Source organism: Crotalus tigris, unplaced genomic scaffold, assembly GCF_016545835.1.
Source record: "Crotalus tigris isolate CLP2741 ecotype Arizona unplaced genomic scaffold, ASM1654583v1 scf7180000017625.6296891, whole genome shotgun sequence".
Classification (NCBI taxonomy): Eukaryota; Metazoa; Chordata; class Lepidosauria; order Squamata; family Viperidae; genus Crotalus; species Crotalus tigris.
Window position 1 is genome coordinate 1,280,143 of NW_024096520.1, and position 20,828 is coordinate 1,300,970.

The window sequence follows — 20,828 nt, forward strand, 5'->3', positions numbered from 1 at the left end:
AAGAAGAAGAAGAAGAAGAAGAAGAAGAAGAAGAAGAAGAAGAAGAAGAAGAAGAAGAAGAAGAAGAAGAAGAAGAAGAAGAAGAAGAAGAAGAAGAAGAAGAAGAAGAAGAAGAAGAGAAGAAGGAGAAGAAGAAGAAGAAGAAGAAGAAGGAGAAGAAGGAGAAGAAGTTGGAAGGGATCTCCGTTGGAAGGGACCTTGGAGATCATCTAATCCAACCCTCTGCTCAGGCAAGAAACCCTATACCATTTCAGACAAATGGCTGTCCAGTCTCTTCTTAAAAACTTCCAGTGCTGGAGCATTCACAGCACTGGAAGTTTTTAAGAAGAGACTGGACAGCTATTTATCTGTTTCATTGTTGGAAACTGTGGTCCAACACATCTGCAAAGTCCCATGCATGAAACTTAGGCTCATGAAAAATGATTAAAATTGACATTTTCCATTTGCAGATTGAAATTATGCAGAGTGGGTGAACAACCCACTAAAACAATTGACTGAGGCTGACCGAGACATTGATTTGCAAACTAACTACCATATTTCCCCCAAAATAAGACTGGGTCTTATATTAATTTTTGCTCCAAAAGACACATTAGGGCTTATTTTCAGGTGATGTCTTATTTTTTCATGTACAACAATCTACATTTATTCAAATAAATAATATCAATATTATTTATTTATATTTAATTATATATTAATATTATTTTATAATTCAATACGTCCATCATGTGTTGCAACGAATGTGTCCATCTAGCATCCAAAAAAAAAATTACAGGCATCCAGAAAAATCATGCTAGTTAGATCTTATTCTTGGGGAAATACGGTATATACTCTAGTGCAAGCCACTATGCTAAAATGTGTTAAGCTAGTCCATGATTTGAATGGAGCCAAGAGTCTTCTCTACTGGTCAGGGAGCAGACTCTAGTTCACTAGCTGGCCAGAAGGAGAAACTTCCTGTCAGTTAGAACAATTAACCAGTGGAACAACCTGCCTCCAGAAGTGGTGAATGCTCTAACACTGCAAGTTTTTAAGAAGAGACTGGACAGCCATTTGTCTGAAATGGTATAGGGTTTCCTGGCTGAGCAGGAGGTTGGACTAGATGACCTCCAAGGTCCCTTCCAACTTTATTATTATTAGATAATGTTAATTATCTAAGTCTAGCAACAGAGGATTAACCTCTACTCAGAAAGTTTTCAATATCCAGCTGCTTCTTGAAAGAGATGCCTTCACAAATCTATCCCAGTCCATAATTTACTTTGCTGCTACTTTCACCTAAATCCCATCACTGGACACATTTAAAAGTAACTACTGTCATATCTTTTTGTTTTGATTCCAGATTCCTTTTCCAAGTATCTGCCCTTTGCTTTATCCAGCATCCTGGACAGGTTCCAACTCTATGGTGTGCCTTGTCCCAGTCTCCCCAAATCTGGTTATTTCTTTAGCTCTCTCTTTGGTTACGCAACACTAATTCTACCTCCAATAGAGAATCTCCGGATGACTCACACTGTTATCTTTGAAGGTAGGATGAAACAGGTGCCCTGTCAGCATTTGGCCCTCAGCCCTGCCTTGCGACTGGGAAGCTCAGAGGGAATTAGATCAAAAGGTACACCAAGTACTTTATGGAAAGTTACCAGGATTTCTGATGTATCACCAATGTACCTTCAAAGATAGGGCAGATCTTTCTCCAAGCAGTGATTCCTCCTTGACTGGTATATTGTCCCAAGGCTGTCTCCAAGAAGAAAAGTGGAATTCCACAGATAAAGAGAAAGATGGCATATGGAATTAAGAAAGCTCCTGTTGGCAACAGAAAGGGAGAAAATGTTGTTGGAACAAATTTGATTGTTAAATGTGCTTTCAAGGAGAAGAAAAAAAATAACATCTCACATTAGGGTAATTATGCATATTTTCCACTAAAGTTTGGCAGCACTGTGAATTTCTTTCCCAAAAGGTACTTAAGAGCAGGTGGACTACAAATGTCCCAAAGGTGCTTTTCAAAAGGCAAGTTTCAAAAGGCAATTGCCTCTTTGAAAACACCTTTGGGACAACCATGACCTGGATGATTGAGACTCTCCATAGACATGTGGACTACAAATGTAGTTTTGCAGTTTCTTTGAAGCACACTGCATTTCCCCAAAATTACACAATGAGGAAATGTTCTGCAAAATTCTTTCCAAACCTTTTTTTTATTGCATCTGAAGCACTGCACACTCTTGTTTATTACCGTATTTTCCGGCGTATAAGATGATTTTCTAACCATGCAAATCGTCTCTGAAATCGGGGGTCGTTTTATACACCGAGTTGTCTTATACGCCGGAAAATACGGTAATTAAATCTATATACTGCCCATTGTTGCTGTTTGGAGCAACTCTAGGTGGCAAAACTGCTGCACAAATTCTTGTGTCAGACAAGAATAGGCAACACCCAAGGCATTCTAGATGTTGCTGACTTGCGAGTACTGTTCTTTCAAAGCAGGTCATGCTTCCTAAGGCTATTGGTAGTTATTGTTTATCAACTTCTGGAGTATCACTAAATCAGATCCTAATGAAAACCACTTGAGAAAGGTGCTTTTTCAGGAGGCAACTGGACTTTCTTCCCCATAGACACTTGAGAAAGAAGATAATGGTGAGAACCTAGAAAAAGTATGAAAAGTTAAATGCTTGGGGTTATGCAGATTGTAATCCCACCAGCTGAGGAAGGCTGTGTTATAGACTCAAGAAGACATTGATTTTTTTTAATAAGATTTTATTAATTTTTGACATTGAATTGTTACCACGTATGACTAACATATCTGGCCTGCAAAAAGCTAGAGCATTCTGTATTTCTTTGCTGCTGTTCAGTGGCATCTGGATTTTAGCCGCTCAGAAATGGTGGTCCTAATATTAAGAGTTCTCCTGATAGGGGAAATTCCAAAGATAGGGGAAATTCCAAAGCTGCAAGCATTTTAGCCAAAGTGCGATTCCCTGGGAAATCAGGCCAGATGAGTCTTAACCATGTCTTTGTGATGCATGTTTTATTTAGTTATAAACCACAAGCTAAACAAAAGTGGAAATCAGCCTCATTAATATCCTGGCAGATTATTTGAGATGATTGGAGATTTATTTATTTTATTTTATTTTATTATTTTATTTTATTTTATTATTTTATTTTATTATTTATTTATTTATTTATTTTCTCTAGCCGCCCAACTCAGCAAACGACTCTGAGCAGTTCACAATTCAAAAACATATATTGCAATTAAAATCTTAAAAACATTTCAAAGCAATAAAAAGAATAAAAACTTTTAAAATACCAAAAAACCCATTAAGACATCTAATCCGAGTATATGTAGTCCTCAACGTACGACCGCAACGGAGCCCAAAATTTCTGTTGTTAAGTGAGACATGTGTTAAGTGAATTTTGTCCCATTTTTTGACCTTTCTTGCCACAGTTGTTAAGTGAATCACTGCAGTTGATAAGTTACTAACACGGCTGTTAAGTGAAATTGGCTTCCCCATCGATTTTGCTTGTCAGAAAGTTCTAAAAGGGGATCACACTGTCTCTGGGACAGGACAACGGTCATCAGCATGAACCGGTTGCCAAGCATTGAGTTTTGATCATATGATCATGGGTTGTAAATGTGAAAAACGGTCATAAGTCACTTTTTTCAGGGCCATTGTAACTTTGAACAGTCACTAAATGAACTGTTGTAAGTTGAGGACTACCTGTACATACAAAGCAAGAGGAGGTAGGGCCCTTGGTGCATGGAGAACCCAGTGGTAGGATTCAAATACCTGAACATCAGGTTCTCTACGTCAGAGCTTTTCAACCTTTTCACCCATTGTACCACTTTTAAGATATGGCAACATCCGAGTACCACCAGTGTCAAAAACTTGATGACCAAAAAAAAAAAAAAAGAAAAAAGTGATAAAGAACAGGTAATCCTCGACTTACAACAGTTCGCTTAGTGACTGTTCGAAGTTACAATGGCACTGAAAAAAGTGCCCCCCCAAGCCACAGCCGAGCAAGACTTCCTTCTGTCTGAGGTTTTCATTGTTGTGAGCAGCAGGGGTGGGGTGTGGGGGTGTTTGATTTTTATTCCCCCCGTCTGCTAGGTGGTTGCAGCAGGTTTTTGTCACTTCACATGACTCTAGGACACTGAGACCATCATAAATATGAATCAGTTGCCAAGCATCTGAATGTAAATCATAAGACCCTGGAGATGCTGCAACATTCCAACTGATTGGTGCTTCTTCTGGGCTCAGCAGAAGCGCCAGGATCAGTGCTGAGCTCCAGCTGGATCCTGGTGCTGATCCTGGTGCTTCCAATGAGCCCTGACAGCCCCGAAGCGCCAATCACCTGGAAAGCGGCACTGATCCTGGCACTTCCGCTGAGCCCTGACAGCCCTGCAGCTCCAGCCATCTCTCGTTCAGGCTTGTGCAGTGCTGCCACCGGCTCAGCTCATTCCCCTCCCCCACTACCACTTTTCTAGGATGGTTGCATACCACCTGCCAGGTACCAATGTACCACAGATGGTACCCGTACCACTGGTTGAAAAGCCCTGCTCTACGTGGATGAAGGCCTGGGCCTCCGAGGCCTAGAATGGACTTCTGGAAGTGACATCCACGCACTTCTAGTAGGCCGTTCTAGGCCTGAGAAACCTCCTCCAGGCCTCTGAGGCCTAGAACAGACTTCCAGAAGCAGTATGGGTTCAGCTGGTTCTCCGAACTTATCAAAATTTAGCTACTGGTTCTACCGAACCGATGCGAACCAGCTGAACCCCACCACTGGTAGCATCCCAGGCAGGAGCTTAGCCGGGACTTTAAAGCTTTATGGAAGGAGATCAGGGCTGGAGGCCACTCTAATCTCTGACGGGAGGATGTTCCTCAGAGCAGAAGCTGAAAAAGCTCATTTGTTGATCTTCCTTATGGGGCCACCTTTTCCTTCATTAATACTGAAGGGTAAACTTCCCACCAGTTCAGGCCTAAGCCTAAGTATGGCTGCCTAAATCAAGTCAGTGTTTTGTGTTCTCACATACAGCACATTGTGTCACACTTCAAAAGAACATCATTGAACTGGTGCAGAAAAAGTTACCCCAAATAAGTGAAACAACTTCCTTCTGGTAAAAGACTACATGAGGACTTTTTAAATTTCAAAAACGTAGTGAACGGAGATAGTATAAATGTACAATACAGGCAGTCCTTGACTTACAACCACAATTGAGCCCAAAATTTCTGTTGCTAAGCGAAACATTTATTAAGTGAGTTTTGCCCCATTTTACAACCTTTCTTGCCACCATTGTTAAGTGTATCACTGCAGATGTTAAGTTAGTAACATGGTGGTTAAGGGAATCTGTCTTTCCCATTGAATCTTTGCTTGCCAGAAGGTCGCAAAAGAGGATCACATGACCCCGGGACACTGCAACCGTCATAAATATGAGTTAGTTACTAAATGTTCAAATTTTGATCATAAGACCATGGGGATGCTGCAATGGATATTAAGTGTGAAAACTGTCATAAGTCACTTTTTCAGTGCCATTGTAACTTTGAACAGTCACTACCTGAACTGTCACAAGTTGAAGACTACTTGTACCATGCAAGGTACATAGAATACAAATTAACTCAATGGATCTTTGGACTTGAGAATGCTGAAACAACCCTTTTCGTCTATGCCAAACTTTCTCTTTTCATTTGTTATCTTATCAGTACAACCTCTGTGCAAATTGCTTCTCAAGTCTATAAAAGTTGATTGAAAGTAGGATCATATAAGCCAAAGATGGCTCATCAGCAATGGCTTTTTAGTAGTCACTCATTGATTCAAGAATTTCCCATTCTCTTCCTTTATTGAAATATAAAAGCAGCACCATTAAAGTGGTGTTCTTTTTTTAAAAAATATTTCACAACTTGAGCCTGTGTTTTTGGCCAAGGCAGAGAACCGTTAATCAAAATCAGCAAGTTTATTTTCAGGATGTTTCATGATTCTAATCTCTCCATAGACTATGTGCAAATCCACATAGGTTAGGTGTAAAGATAAAAATGGGCCTTTTTCACACTTTAATTTGGTACTTTTCACTACTATTAAATCACTCAAGTGATTTGGAAAATCTGGAAAATAACTGGTTTAAGCTCTGATTAAGTATCAGGGCTACATGACTATCAGAACTGAATTAGCAAGGAAGGCAGTAATAAGTCCAGTTTCTGTTCTGAACGTTAAGATAAACTCTAAGAATGTGTGGACATGGTAAATTCATAAAAGAGAAGGAGGGAATGTGCAACACCACAATAGTGCTTAATTTACTAAATAATCTGAGACTCAAAGATGTGGGCCTTTAAACGAATAGGAACTTTGAATCCTCAGACTTTTCCAAGAGTTTTGGGGTATTTATGGAACTTGGAGTTTTGGAATGCAAGAATCTTCTCCCTTGGACCTTGCATTGTGCAAGCTATCCTAATTTGATCAAATGAATTCTCTCTGTGGCCAACCCATAAGATTATAAACCCCATCACTTTGAAAAACAGGGGAAAAAAGGAAACACACGCTTTGTTCTCCACACTGACCCATGTTTTCTGGACTGTTGCAATAATGCATCTGTTTGCAGTAGTCACATTCTGTTTCCTAGAAAAAACTGATTTTGTTTTCTATAGTTATTTGTCTAATCCTAGCAACAATAACTCTGACTGTGATGCATTCCCATTATGGACAATTAACTACAAGGCCTCAACAAGGAGCATTTCCCTCTGGCCTGAATGTAGCCATGTTAAAAACATTAGACCTCTGACATCCTCAATTATTTTCTCAGCACCAATTTAAATCCAGAAAACTGGAACTTGAGGCCAAAAATAAAGCTACCTTATTTTGAATCCATACCGTATCCAATGAAATACATGGAGTAATGCATCATCAGCTATATGTTATAAAAATGTGGGTCACTCTCAAACGTCAGTTTCAAGCACATCCAGTGTTCAATATTTAGTTAGCCTTTTGTCACCAGAACTTTGTCAAGTGCTTCTGATTAAGGATAGTATCTTCCCGGTTTCTCAAGCACGATATGTTGTCATTGGGGAAAAGTGATTTCCTGCCCCATCCTTGAGTCAACTATCTATACTGGACTGTAGCTACAGGTAGTCCTTGAGTTGCAAATGTAAGGGAGCCTGCCCATTCCATTTGTAACTCGAGAATTCGTGGGAGTGAATCTCGTACCTTAAGATTTCACCCACACATTTGCTAATTGAATGTGTGGGCGAATGCATGGTTTGTTAAGTGCACGAGGTGTCTCAGGATGGGAAAGGCCATGTGGGGCCTAGTGATGGAACACTCCCCTAAGATACCTCGTGCTTCCCCCTCTCTCTCTGCCATGCCAGACTCACCTTGCAAAAATACTCTCAGCCGTTGTTTCTCCTCTCTGCTGCTTTGAGGGAGAGGAGAGTCAATGGAAACTCCTGGGTGCCGTAATATCGCATGAGTTCAGGCACCCAGAATCCTCTTTTGCAGAGAATGGGTGTCTGAACTCTTGCAAGATCACGGACCCCAGAAACTTTGACTTTCAGGGCGGAAAGTTTTTGGATGCCTGTCTCCTGCTCCCACCCACCCCAACTCCTTTCCACCATCGCTGTTTGAGTGCCTATGGGGCACTTTGAAAAGGAGTGAAACAGAGCGTTTCAAAGTGCTCCATAGGTGTTCAAACACTTTTTAGCTGGACGGAGACCTTGGGGAGGTTGGAAGCTCCGTCTGGCTACAAATGGGGTGTTTTAAATGGAGCATTTCAAAGCATTCTATTTGCAGCCAAACAGAGCTTCTAGCCTCCCCAAGGTCTCCGTCCAGCTAAAAAGTGTTCTGGTGCTGGTGGAAAGGAGTTGGGGGGGGGAGAGAGAGCAGGAGACAGGCATCCCAAACACTTTTTGCTCCAAAAATCAAAGTTTCTGGGGTCCGTGATCTCGTGAGAGTTCACGCACCCATTCTCTGCAAAAGAAGATGGGTGCCTGAACTCGCGCGATTCTTCCACAAGTTAGATTGGACTGGGAGAGATGAGCTAGGGGTAAGTTCACCCTTACTCAGTGAAATTTCATGGCTTACATCTCCCGTATCTTTTCATTTCCTTAAATACTACACCAGTGCTGTTCATATAGACTCTTGCCAAGTACAGTAGATACTGTATGTAAAACTTCAGACAACAGCTGCTTCCATCTAATAGTCATAAATATAAATAGGAATATTTATGACCACTAGACAGACATGGTCATTATCCATTCTCATTCCATGTCCATTCTACTTCTTCCCTAGACCAAGGATTTTGGCACAATTTTAAAACAGAAAGTGTAACATATGGAAGGCTGTACAGATTTGTGATTTTCCTACTGATAGGGACAAATGTGTGGCTCATAACATATTGCACTGCCAGCACAAACAATCTGCAAATAATCTGTCCCGCCAAATATGATGATGAGATGACTCACAGGTTGGTCCATCACCCAATGGTTTTATTATGAGTTGTTCATTTTACATTGTAAACGTTTATAGCCAGTTTTATTTTTTAATCTCTATATTGCACATGATTTGCTAATTTGCAACTTCACATTTATTTCAGAGCTGTTGCATAATAAGCAATGGTCCAAGCAATTACATGACACTGAAAAATTATGAATATTGCATACTTACCACCTCCATTCTTGTAGCAGAGATAAGGAAATCGCCAAACGTTTCCCAGACCAATGATCTCTCCAGCCACAGACAGCACATACTCTACTTTGTTGGTCCACTGTCCTCGTTCTTCCAGCTCATCCTCCCCAGTCCTTGGTTTTGCCTTTGTCTCTGGCACAATTACAGCCCCATTGAGCTCTACATCCCAAGACTTTTTGTTCCCCATGGCCCTGGAAGTTTAGGAAAGAATGAGAAAGGAAGATCACATCTTGATATAAGATGCTGGCATCATACGATGCTTGTTCAGCATCCTGAGCAGGGCTCCTGGAGTGCTGAAAGTGACCAAAAAGAAAACCCATGGAAGTGAACAGGGATAATAATAATAATAATAATAATAATAATAATAATAATAATAATAATAATAATAGTAATAGGCTCCTTGGGTGCAATCCCAAAACAACTGGAGCACCACTTGAACACCATTGGCATTGACAAATTCGCTATTAGTCAATTGCAAAAGGCGGCCTTACTAGGAACTGCTTCCATCCTGCGACGATATCTGTAATACCATCAAACATCCACATCTGCCTATCCCAGGTCCTGGGTAAGGACTCGATAGGTAGACAAAATGCCAAATCCAGTCTGAACATCTGGCTGACTGTGTGATGATCCATAATAATAATAATAATCCCCCAGTGAGGCACTACCTTTATGTGGTTGTGGGGCTTGTGTACTCTGAGAAAGATGAAACCAGAGGTTCAACCATACTGGACAGGTCTCATCAGAGGAGTCAGACAAAGAGTGTCTCTCCCATAAAAAATATGGTGAGATGTAAATTTCAGAATGCCATACCGGCTCGGATGTCACCCGGGTTAACAAGGTCCGTGCTAAATATTGGAGTTCCTGGATATCTGGTGAAAAATGGGTTACAGGACTCAGGACTATTGGCTGAGCAACCAGGGCCAGCAGCTGCAGAACTACTGGAAGAAAAGGTGTTTACCCATCGCAGATACACAGTGATTGAAACCAAAGAAATAATGTTCTGTTACTACAGATCAAGTCCAACAAGGATATCTAAAACGAATGCACCAGTTCTGGAAAGAACAACATCCAGAATAGAGAAATAACAGAACAGAGAGTAGGAGATCAACGCAGATTTATAAAATAAATTTATAAAATAAAGTATTCACAGAAACAGAATTGGACGAACTGCAAAGGTTTACCCAGGGCAAAGAAATCAAAGCCTTACCAGAAGTAATTCAGAATGTAGAGGCAAACCAGGGGGAGTTGGCAGTGAAGGAATCCAGCAGAGATATACAACTGTTCTCATTTGGAAACCAGGCACCTCTTCCTCAGGAAGAACAAAACCCTCTAACTAAAGAAATAAAAGAATTGAAACAAAGAATAACTGAGCATCTAGAACAGCACAAAAACAACAGAATAAGGCTACCTGCATTGAAGCTTGTTCCAAAGAAACAGCTAGCACAAGCATTAAAAGATGCAAATACTGCAATATCAAGTATAAGCACCAATTCACTGCAAGAAACAAACCAACTAATGTACAGCACAGCTGCAGTTATAACTGAATACCTGGGATGCAAAATCAACAAAGAAGAAAAACAAACAAACAGTGCACCACAAAAATGGAAGGTTAGACTAGAAAATAAGATCAGCAAGTTAAGATCACATGCAAGCAAGCTAGAACAGATGAAAGAAAAGAAGCTGAAGAACAAGAAGACCAAAGAATACCTAATCAAGAAATACCACTTAGAAACAAGGAAGATCAAGGAAGCACTGGAAATAATAAAGCAACAAATAACAGCTATAGCCAGGAAAATCAGTAGATATGAAGCTCGAATTGCAAACTATAAGCAGAACCTCCAATTTCAATCCAATCAGAAACATTTCTACCAATCCAATGGAGAAACTGCAATGAATCAGTCAGTACCTGACAAGGAAGAAACAGTGCAGTTCTGGAAGCAGATATGGGATAACCCAAAGAAATACAACAAGGATGCGGCTTGGTTAAAAGAGGTGGATGCAAATAAAACAGAAGTTGAAATGAAAGAACTAGTAATAACAACAAAAATGGTAGAAAAAAGAGCAAAGAAAATAAAAAATTGGTCAGCACCAGGTGAAGATGAACTGCATGGGTTTTGGTTGAAACATCTAACTGTTATACACCCACTCATTGCCAAGCAGTTCAACAATATACTACAAGGAGGAGAAATTGAAAAGTGGCTAACAACTGGGAAAACCTACCTAATAATGAAAAATCCAGCAAAAGTGTTAACACCAGGCAACTACAGGCCAATTACCTGCTTACCAACAACTTTCAAATTACCGTATATGCCGGCGTATAAGACGACTTCCAGAAGCGCTAAACTCGGCGCCAAAGACAGAGGTCGTCTTATACGCTGAGTCGTCTTATACGCCGGAAATACTGGTAGTTTCCGGTGTATAAGACGACGTTCTAGGAAGGCGACTCGGCAATAAAGACGGGGGTCGTCTTATACACCGGGTCGCCTAATACACCGGCATATACGGTACTAACTGGTGTGGTAGCTGATGCAGTACAACAGCATCTAGTTGAAAACAATCTCTTTCCACCTGAACAGAAAGGAAACCACCCCAATAGCAGAGGAACAAAAGATCAACTCCTAATAGACAAAATGATCTTGGAAAACTGCAAGAAAAGGAAGACCAACCTGAATGTGGCATGGATTGACTACAAAAAGGCATTTGACTCTCTGCCACATGATTGGATAATCAAGTGCCTAGAAATAACAGGAGTCAGTAGAAACATCAGAAAATTTGTGCAAAGATCGATGGCACAATGGAAGACACAGTTGCAGATCAATGGTGAGAGGCTGGGAGAGGTTAATATCAAGAGAGGAATATTTCAAGGAGATTCATTATCACCATTCTGTTGAGTCCGTGGCGGGAAACAGACACGAGAAGCAGCTGGAGTTCTCAGTTTTCTTTTATTCAGCGTTCAGCTTACAGGAAGATGGCTTCAGCCTCGCCCAAACGCCTCGCAGCCTCTTATATAGGCAACTCCCGTGGTAAATGGTTACTTTTCCCGCGCCAGCACCCGCGCATGCGCACGGCGCTGGCGACAGCCTGTCTGGTCCTGGGCAGCTTTGCACCTGCCCGGGACTGCCTGCAAACGCCCGAGCCGTTTGCAAGGCTCGGGACATAACACCCCTTTCCCCCGTGCTAAAACTACTACCAACATACAATCATTTATTTTATATACGACAATTTGCTTCCCCAGTGCTCCCACTGATTACTGGCTTTTGCCTTGCCAGCAATGTTATGTAATCTTCTAGATACTTAGGAGATTTCTTTGCTCTCTGTGACCTTCTTAGCTCTGGGTTACTGGCATAAGTTCCCTGACTGGAGGGAGGCATGAGCCTGTTCTCTCTACTGTGCCCTGGTGTCTTCCAAGGACTGTGCCCGATGCCTGGCCTGCTTGCTTGCCCACCGGGCTCGTCAGGCCAGGGCTTCTGTTGCTTTGTGACCTGGTTGTCCTACCTAGCTGTAGACCCTCAGGCCCCTTGAAGTGATAGCCACTGCTGGGCGTCTCTGTAGAACCCCCTAGGTCAGTCCAAGAACTGTCAGGAGGCTGTCTATTCCCTGAACCCCATTCTGTGTTTGGGCTCGTGTGGGTTTCTGTACTCTCCCAAAACTCAGGTGTTCCCTGATTTGTGCTAGGGGTGTTGTAGTCGGGACTCGGTTCCTCGACTAGCTCTGTGTATGATTGACCCCCTGTAGGATTTGGGTTAAGGTCAGGCCAACCTTGGGAATTGTGTGCCAGCTCTCTTGCGGGGAATGATTTGTTGGGATGCCCCCGGGTATCCTCCGTTACTGGAGTGCTGTGTGATGTGTGTGGAAAGTGAGTATGCCCTCGGGGTGACTCCCTGGCTGGAGTAGGCGTGAGTGCCTGTTGTGTGGGTAAGCTCCATGACTTCCTTTTCGGAGCAATTGCGGAATCTTGGGATGGGCCGTTTGTGGCTCCCTCAGTGGAGATGGGCAGTCTCTCTGCCTTCCTTTGCTCCAAAGGGTACCCGCTCCCCCCCTGGAAAAATACCCAGTAGTCTCATCAGAAAAAGTCCCGCCTAGAGCGGAAGTTGGTCGTGTGCCGACGCAGGACACGACCGTTGTCCAGGGCTACCTCGTAGGAGAGAGGACCTGTGACCCTGGAAACAGAAGCAGGGTCCCATGTATGACCAGGCCTGTAATTGCGAGCCCAAACCGGGGCACCCACAAGTAGTTGTCTATGTGCCCTAGGATGTGAGGTAGATGAAGGCAGTCTGTCCGGATGCAACCGGTCAAGCTTCGTAGTAAGTTTGCGCCCCCAGCGAAGTTCAGCTGGGCTTCTCCCTGTAGAAGTGAACGGTGTGGTGCGGTAAGAAAGGAGAAAGTCAGCCAACCTGTGATGCCAGTCCCCGGAGGTGAGTCTCTTCAAGGCGTCCTTTGCGATGCGCACCATGCGTTCAGCCATACCGTTGGTGGACGGTTGAAAAGGCGCAGACGTGGCATGACGAATCAGGTTTGCCTGTAAGAAAGCTTGGAATTCGGAGGAGGTGAATTGAGGGCCGTTGTCGGACACAATGACATCTGGCAGCCCGTGTGCAGCAAAAATCCCCCTCAGTACCTGAATATTCTTTGCAGTGGTGGTGGATGAGACAGGCACAACCTCAAGCCATTTTGAATGGCTGTCAACAAGGACCAAGAAGAACTGGCCCTGAAAGGGCCCAGCGTAGTCAATGTGCACCCTAGACCATGGGGACTGTGTTTCCTCCCATCTATGCACAGGAGCTTGGGGCATCTCTGGGCAGATCGTTGGGCACAGTGGGGCATGCGTGTACCGTTTCGCCTCATACCCTTTATCTAAACCAGGCCACACAAGTGCTTTCCAGTGCAAGAGCTTCATACGAACAATGCCAGATACCCTCCGTGAGGGATTCTAGCCCTAGTCCTCATTTTGAGGTGGGAATGACAACGTCTGTTTCCCCAAAGCAGAACAACCCTGAAAAGGGACAGTTCGTTTCCTTTTGGACAGAAACTCTGAACTCAGGACTAGGGCAGTAGCTCAGGCCACCCCTGACAGGCACACCATGAGCGAACACATGAAAGTGGTGTGATCTGTACCCGTTTCAGCGGTAACATCCCTGGCACTAAGCGGGAGCTCGGGCAAGGCTTGGATTGATAGAATGTTGACAGCTGGCGCGGGGTCAGCTTCTACTACTGGCAGAGGCAACCTACTGAGGCCATCAGCATGGCCCATTTCTTTCCCATGCTTGTGGAGTAATGAAAAATCATATGCAGACAAGAAAATAGACCACCTAAGCATTCTAGGGGAAATGAGGTGGGGAGTCTGCTTACGTGTGGTAAACAGTCCCAGCAGAGGCTTATGGTCAGTGAAGACCGTGAAATGCCTGCCATATAGAAAATCGTGGAATTTTTTAATTCCAGCAACAACAGCCAGAGCCTCCCTGTCTATCTGAGCGTAGTTGCACTCAGCAGAAGACAATGTTCTGGAGTAATATGCAACAGGAACCTGAGTTTCCATCAGACCTGAGTGAACTCAGGACAGCGTCCAACCAGCCTGGTTGGACGAATCACAGCGAATGCACACAGAAGAGACTCGTGAAATGTGCAAGAACACTGTTAGAAGTGAGCAAGGCCTTGACTTCTTTAAAGCAAGCCTCATGTGCTTGTGACCACAGCCACACAGCTTGTTTGTCTAGTAGCCTGTGAAGAGGCTCATCTACACTAGCTTTATGTGGAAGAAAAGAATTGTAGAAATTCAGGAGGCCTAAGAAGGCCTGAAGTTCGGCCTTAGACTTTGGCCTGGGTGCTTCTAAAATAGCAGTTAGTTTGGATTCAGCAGTATGAATCCCAGCAGCATCAATTTTGAATCCCAGAAATTCAGTAGAAGTCACACCAATCTTGCATTTGTCTTTTCTGAGCTTGAGGCCTGATTTCTGAATCTTAACAGGACAGCCCCAAGCCTTCAGCTAAATGTGTGTGGAGTCTCCTGCAATCACTACATCGTCAAAGGTAGGGCAAGACCCCTGGTAATACGTCTAGTTGTGTTTTCCCTTCCGCTTTGGAAATCCAGAGCGACATTCACCCCAAACTGTAGCCCTTTTTACCTAAGGCTCCCCTGTGGGTCACATTGGTCTGAGCTATACAGCTCAGCACAACAGGCAGCTGTTGATATGCTTGAGCTAGGTCAAGCTTTGCAAAAACACGCCCCCCCTTGAGAGAGGCCAGGATTTGACTGACCACAGGAACAGGATAGGCATGTTGCTGCAATGCCTTATTGAGTGTGCATTTGTAATCAGCACAAATGCGAATGTCCCCATTTGCCTTTAGAGGCGTGACAATGGGGGTCTCCCATGGGCTGGAATCAACAGGTTCTAGGATTCCTTGTTGGATTAGTTTTTCTAATTCAGTGTCAATCTTACTTTTTAAAGCAAAAGGGACCCTTCTTGCTTTAATCCTAATGGGAGTGACAGTGGGGTCTAGCTTTAAGGACACAGGTGGTCCTTTGAATGTCCCCAGCTGGGGGCTGAAAACATCTGCAAATTCTGTGCAGACTTCCTGTAGGTCGAGTGTTTGTAAGCTATTGAGTCCTGTGACGTGTATCCCCAGGGCCTCAAACCAATCGAGTCCTATGAGACTCGTTCGTTCACCCCCTACTACTAATAAGTCTAGTGGACCTTCAAAACTCTTGTATTGCACGTTAAGGGTGGCCTCCCCCTTAACACACACTCTTGATTTCTGAAAATCTGTTAATACAATATCAGAAGGCCTTAACTTGGCCTTAGACCCACTTCTGGAACAAATCTTCCTAAATGTATGCAATGAAATGATGGACAGGGCAGACCCTGTGTCTAGTTCCATAGATAATGGAACCCCTTGCAGCTTCACGTTGAGTGACAGCTTTTTCTTCATGGGCTTGTGTGTGCCTGTTCTACCGATGCTTCTTCGCGAAGCGCAAAACCCTACCCTATTCTGGCTGGGGAATCTGGTACCTTTCAGGCGTTCTTCTTGGGGTTGTGCCTTTCGTCGGCTCAGACACACAGCTGCAATATGCCCTTGTTTGCCGCATGCCCGGCAGTTAGCGGAGCGGAACTTGCAGTCGGTTCTCCTGTGGCGACCTCCACAGCCGATGCACTTGAGCGGAGCCGACGGCTTCCTCTGCTGGTTCTCGTATTCCTTCGCTGGGGTGTAAACTGTCGGCTTCCTAGCCGGATCTCCTCAGAGTTTTTCGTCGTACGTGCCTTCCTGGTGCACTGGACCGCCCTCTGCACTGTTTCTGATCGGCCCGCCATGTTTTTGATGCGCCGCCTGCTGCTCTTCTGCGTGACTTCCCTTAGGGCGCTTGGAATGATGAATTCTTCCTTGGCATAAAGTCTCTGTTGTAGCTCTCGATGCCTTAGCCCGCACACGAATCGGTCCCTCAGTCGTTCCTCGAGGTCCTTGAACTCGCAGGGCTTGGCGGCCTTCCGTAGCGCTGCGATGTATTCCTTGGCTGTTTCACCGGACCGTTGATCCCTCTGCTCGAAGGTGTGGCGCCATGAGATAACGGACAACTTGGGGTGGAAGTGCTCTTTCAGCAGCTTCTTCAGGTCTGCGTAGCTTACAGACTCTACTGGAACAGGTGCTACAAGATTTTCTGCGATTTCGAAGGCGTCTTGGCCGCAACCGCAAAGCAGGGTGGCCGCCTTCAAGCTATCTTCCCTCACTTGATTTGCCTTGAAGTAGTTCTCCATTCTGGATACGTAGGACTCCCACCGCTCTGGATGTGAGACGTCGAATTCCGAAAGCCTTCCGATTTTCGCCATCTTCGGATCTTCAGGAGACGGGTCTATCAGCCAGCCTACCCCCGAATGCGCACTGGATTGGCGGGCAGCTGCTGAGTCAACACCGTTCCTCTTCCGCCGCTCAGGACTCCTTGGGTACGCTTACACTTTTTCCTTTCCAGGTAGTGCAAGGCATCCCATCCTCGTCGCCAGTGTTGCGTCCTTGGCGGGAAAACAGACACGAGAAGCAGCTGGAGTTCTCAGTTTCTTTTATTCAGTGTTCAGCTTACAGGAAGATGGCTTCAGCCTCGCACAAACGCCTCGCAGCCTCTTATATAGGCAACTCCCGGGTAAATGGGTTACTTTTCCCGCGCCAGCACCCACGCATGCGCACGGCGCTGGCGACAGCCTGTCTGGTCCCGGGCAGCTTTGCACCTGCCCGGGACTGCCTGCAAACGCCCGAGCCGTTTGCAAAGGCTCGGGACATAACACCGCACGTTATAAACTTAAAAATAAAACCTTTAAATTACTGCAAATAATATTGCCTTACTTTTTAATTAACAAAATGGCATTATTTACTACCTGGGACTTGGCTTGTTTAATGCCTTTTAATGGGTGCATCAATATAACTTTAGTTAATGTGGTTTCCAAAAACAATAAAAAGTTAAATGTCTTATATTTCTATTTCTTATGAAAATGAACTTATAAACTTGGCATTTATGATTTTATGCACTCTACAATATAAGCTTATTTCAAATTGAGGGAAACACTGCTTTTTAAGTCATTTTTGGACATGTATATGATCTATTTCAATCAAATGTTAGTAACACAGATGATATGCCAACAAATATACTTTATTCAGAATTGTGAAGGAAGGCAACTCTTCATTTCTTTTATAAAATTCTGAGCAGCAATTCAAAAGTTACTGGCAAAGGCCTCCATGCTGTATGCCAGCACAAGGATGTGTATAAGAAATTAAACAGAAACAGCCTACAGTAGTACTAGATTATAAATTTTATTTCTTTTAATGGGCAATCAGAATATAATTGCAGTCTTCATTTGTAGTTTAAATTTTTCATTGTAAACTTAGAGAAGGAAGTTTAAATAATAAACAACCCAGGATCTTCCCTTTTTATTATAATTTAGCATAAAAAAGCTTCTAGATATTTCAAAACCTTGGTCCCTATTTAAAATTTTGCTTAGTTCAATTAGAAATATTTTCTTCTGTTCTTTCAATTCACTGTAATAAATAAATATAGTTACTGGAATATCTAGTTTATATAAGAAACACAAATTTCAGACAAAACTGTGAAAGCATTCACCATGAAAGAAATCATTAGTATCATAATAAACCTAAGAAGAAAAACTCATTAAGATACATTGGTAATGATGGATGATATTAGTGTTATTTTTTTCTTTTCAAACACCAGAGAAGCTGTGTTCTCTGCAAGAACAGGAATTTTTCAGGTGGATATTGATAACCCTCCTCTTCCTAAAAAAAAAAAAACCCTCTTGTTAATTTAAGACTTAAAGCTTACCCATGTTGGCTAAACCAAAGCTAAGAAAGTGAAGCCACATCATGCAAAATATGCATTTCCTTTATAGAATCAAGTATCAATGACATAGAATATCTTACTTTTATGCATCTTCTAATACTTCAATCATGGGACATGCCTATTAGCATCCAATTTCCTGGGTTTGTGAAGCTTGAGACAATAAAAATCAGTCAAATGAGTACATTCTTGGATCAGGTGTTATGTTACCCTTACCCTGAATTCAGCATTGTACACTAAGCTAAAAGTGCTGCCAGGAACAAATACAACTGGTGGGCAGGGAGAAAGAGACAAAATCTATATTTTAATAGTCATCAAACTGAAAGAACAAAGAATGAAAGAATATTAAACCATTCAGCTAATGAAAACTCAACACAGACAACATTCTCACAGAGGAATCTAGGAAACAGTCAATAGTCTTTCATACTCAAAAATATTGTTTCTATGAAATGTCACAAGGTGAACCATCCATTCCGAAACAGCAAGCCCTTAGGATAAAGAAAGACATATTTTAGCTGGCCAGGGCCCCATTTTTAAGCTGTAGGAGAGATTGGTCTGGCATTCCTTAGCCTTGACCTTCTCTGCCTCCCAATCTGTTCTGGTGTCATCTGTAATTTCAGCACTGAAGTCAGTGAGCAACCTGCTCTAATAATCTGACAGAAATAGTGAACTAGTTGAACACGTTTTTGCTTTTTCAATATATGCAGGGATGTACAACAGCCTTGTTGGATCACAGCAGAGATACCTCTCTCTGCCCAATGTTTACTGAGAAAAAGCAGTTCACTTACTTTCATTGTCACCATCAGGAGGATGATAGAAAGAGAGACCCAGAGAAATTATGGCTGCAATTTCCAAGATGATTAATGTGACATCCTGCAATGCTTCCCAAACTAACTGCAGGAAGGTTTTGGCCTTTTTGGGTGGAATGAAGTTCTGGCCAAATGCCTGTCTTCTTTTTTCTAGATCTGCTGGGTTCCCAGACAAGCCTGTAAGCAAGGAAAAGGGAAATTAAACATTACATCAAGAAAATGAATTCCCTTTCATCTCTTTCTCTAAAGCATCTTCCATATTGTCCAATATTTCTACAACTTAATAATTTCCTGCAAGTGAAAACATAGTGTTCTTTGGTACTAAATTCTGCCTGCAAATAAATCTAATGGAAGAATACTGTCTAAAATAAGCTGAAAACCTGGGGAACGGAATGAAAACCAGAACAAAAAGAGGCAAAAACATGCACCATAGCTCTGAAGAACCTAAGTGTTGAGTCCGTGGCGGGAAAACAGACACGAGAAGCAGCTGGAGTTCTCAGTTTCATTTATTCAGCATTCAGCTTACAGGAAGATGGCTTCAGCCTCGCCCAAACGCCTCGCAGCCTCTTATATAGGCAACTCCCGGGTAAATGGTTACTTTTACCCGCGCCTAGCACCGCGCATGCGCACCGGCGCTGGCGACGCCGTCTGGTCCCGGGCAGCTTGCACCTGCCCGGGACTGCCTGCAAACGCCCGCTAGCCGTTTGCAAGGCTCTGGCATAACGCCCCTTTTCCTCCGGAGCTAAAACTACTTACCACATATCAACCATTTAATTTTAATTACATTTTGCTTCCCCAGTGCTCCCACTGATTACTGCTTTTGCCTTGCCAGCAATGTTTTGTAATCTTCTAGATACTGTAGGAGATTTTCTTTGCTCTCTGTGACCTTCTTAGGCATCTGGGTTACTGGCAATAAGTCCCCTGACTGGAGGGAGGCGTGGCTGTTCTCTCTATTGTGTCCTGGTGTCTTCCAAGGACTGTGCCCCGATGCCTGGCCTGCTTGCTTGCCCACCGGGCTCGTCCGGCCAGGGCTTCTGTTACTTTGTGACCTGGTTGACCTACCTAGCTGTAGACCCTCAGGCCCCTTGAAGTGATAGCCGCTGCTGGGCGTCTCTGTAGAACCTCCTAGGTCAGTCCAAGACCTGTCAGGAGGCTGTCCATTCCCTGAACCCCATTCTGTGTTCGGGCTCGTGTGGGTTTCTGTACTTTCCCAAAACTCAGTGTTCCCTGATTTGTGCTAGGGTTGTTGTAGTCGGGACTTGGTTCCTCGACTAACTCTGTGTATGTTTGACCCCATGTAGGATTTGGGGTAATGTCAGGCCAACCTTGGGAATTGTGTGCCAGTTCTCTTGCGGGGAATGATTTGTTGGGATGCCCACCGGTGTATCCTCCTTTTTGCTGGAGTGCTGTGTGATGTGTGTTGGAAATCTATGCCCCCGGGGTGCACTTCCCTGGCTGAGTATGGCGTGAGTGCCTGTTGTGTGGGTAAGGCTCCATGACTTTCTTTCGGAGCAATTGCAGACCTTGGGACGTATCCTTTGTGGCTCCCTCATTGGAGATGGGCAGTAGCTCTTGCCCTTCCCTTTGCTCCAAAGTCACCCCTCCCCCCCTGTAAAAGACCCATGAAGTCCTCGCAGAAAAGTCTCGCCTAGAGCGAATTTGTCGATTTGCCGACGCAGGACAATACCGTTTCCAGTGCACCCGCTCGTTAGGTAGAGAGGCCTGTGATCCTGGGACAACAGAAGCGGGTACCAGGTATGACCAGGCCCGTAATTGCGAGCCCAAACCGGGGCACCCACAAGGAGTTGTCTAGGTGCCCTAGGATGTGAGGTAGATGAAGGCAGTCTGTCCTGATGCAACCGGTCAAGTCTAGTAGTAAGTTGGCGCCCCCAACGAAGTTCAGCTGGACTTCTCCCTGTAGAAGTGGACGGTGTGGTGCGATAAGCAAGGAGAAAGTCAGCCAACCTGTGATGCCAGTCCCCGTAGGTGAGTCTCTTCAAGGCGTCCTTTGCGATGCGCACCATGCGTTCAGCCAT

The 20,828-nt window shown here is 43.8% G+C and overlaps 1 protein-coding gene across 3 annotated transcripts in view; it reads right to left on the reverse strand.

Annotated features, from left to right (window-relative positions):
• The window catches only part of LOC120303743 (sodium- and chloride-dependent betaine transporter-like), a 51,062-nt gene extending 41,166 nt beyond the window's left edge, over positions 1-9,896 (reverse strand). For all 3 annotated transcript variants that reach the window (XR_005555529.1, XR_005555530.1, XM_039333466.1), the window contains exons 1-3: positions 9,860-9,896; positions 8,629-8,840; positions 1,657-1,791 (exon numbers count right to left, since the gene is read on the reverse strand). Coding sequence is in view for 1 of the 3 variants with exons in the window: in XM_039333466.1 (XP_039189400.1) it covers positions 1,657-1,791; positions 8,629-8,836 (343 nt within the window). In the remaining 2 variants the exon portion in view is untranslated. The remainder of the gene's footprint in view (positions 1-1,656; positions 1,792-8,628; positions 8,841-9,859) is intronic.
• Positions 9,897-20,828: the final 10,932 nt, after the last annotated feature.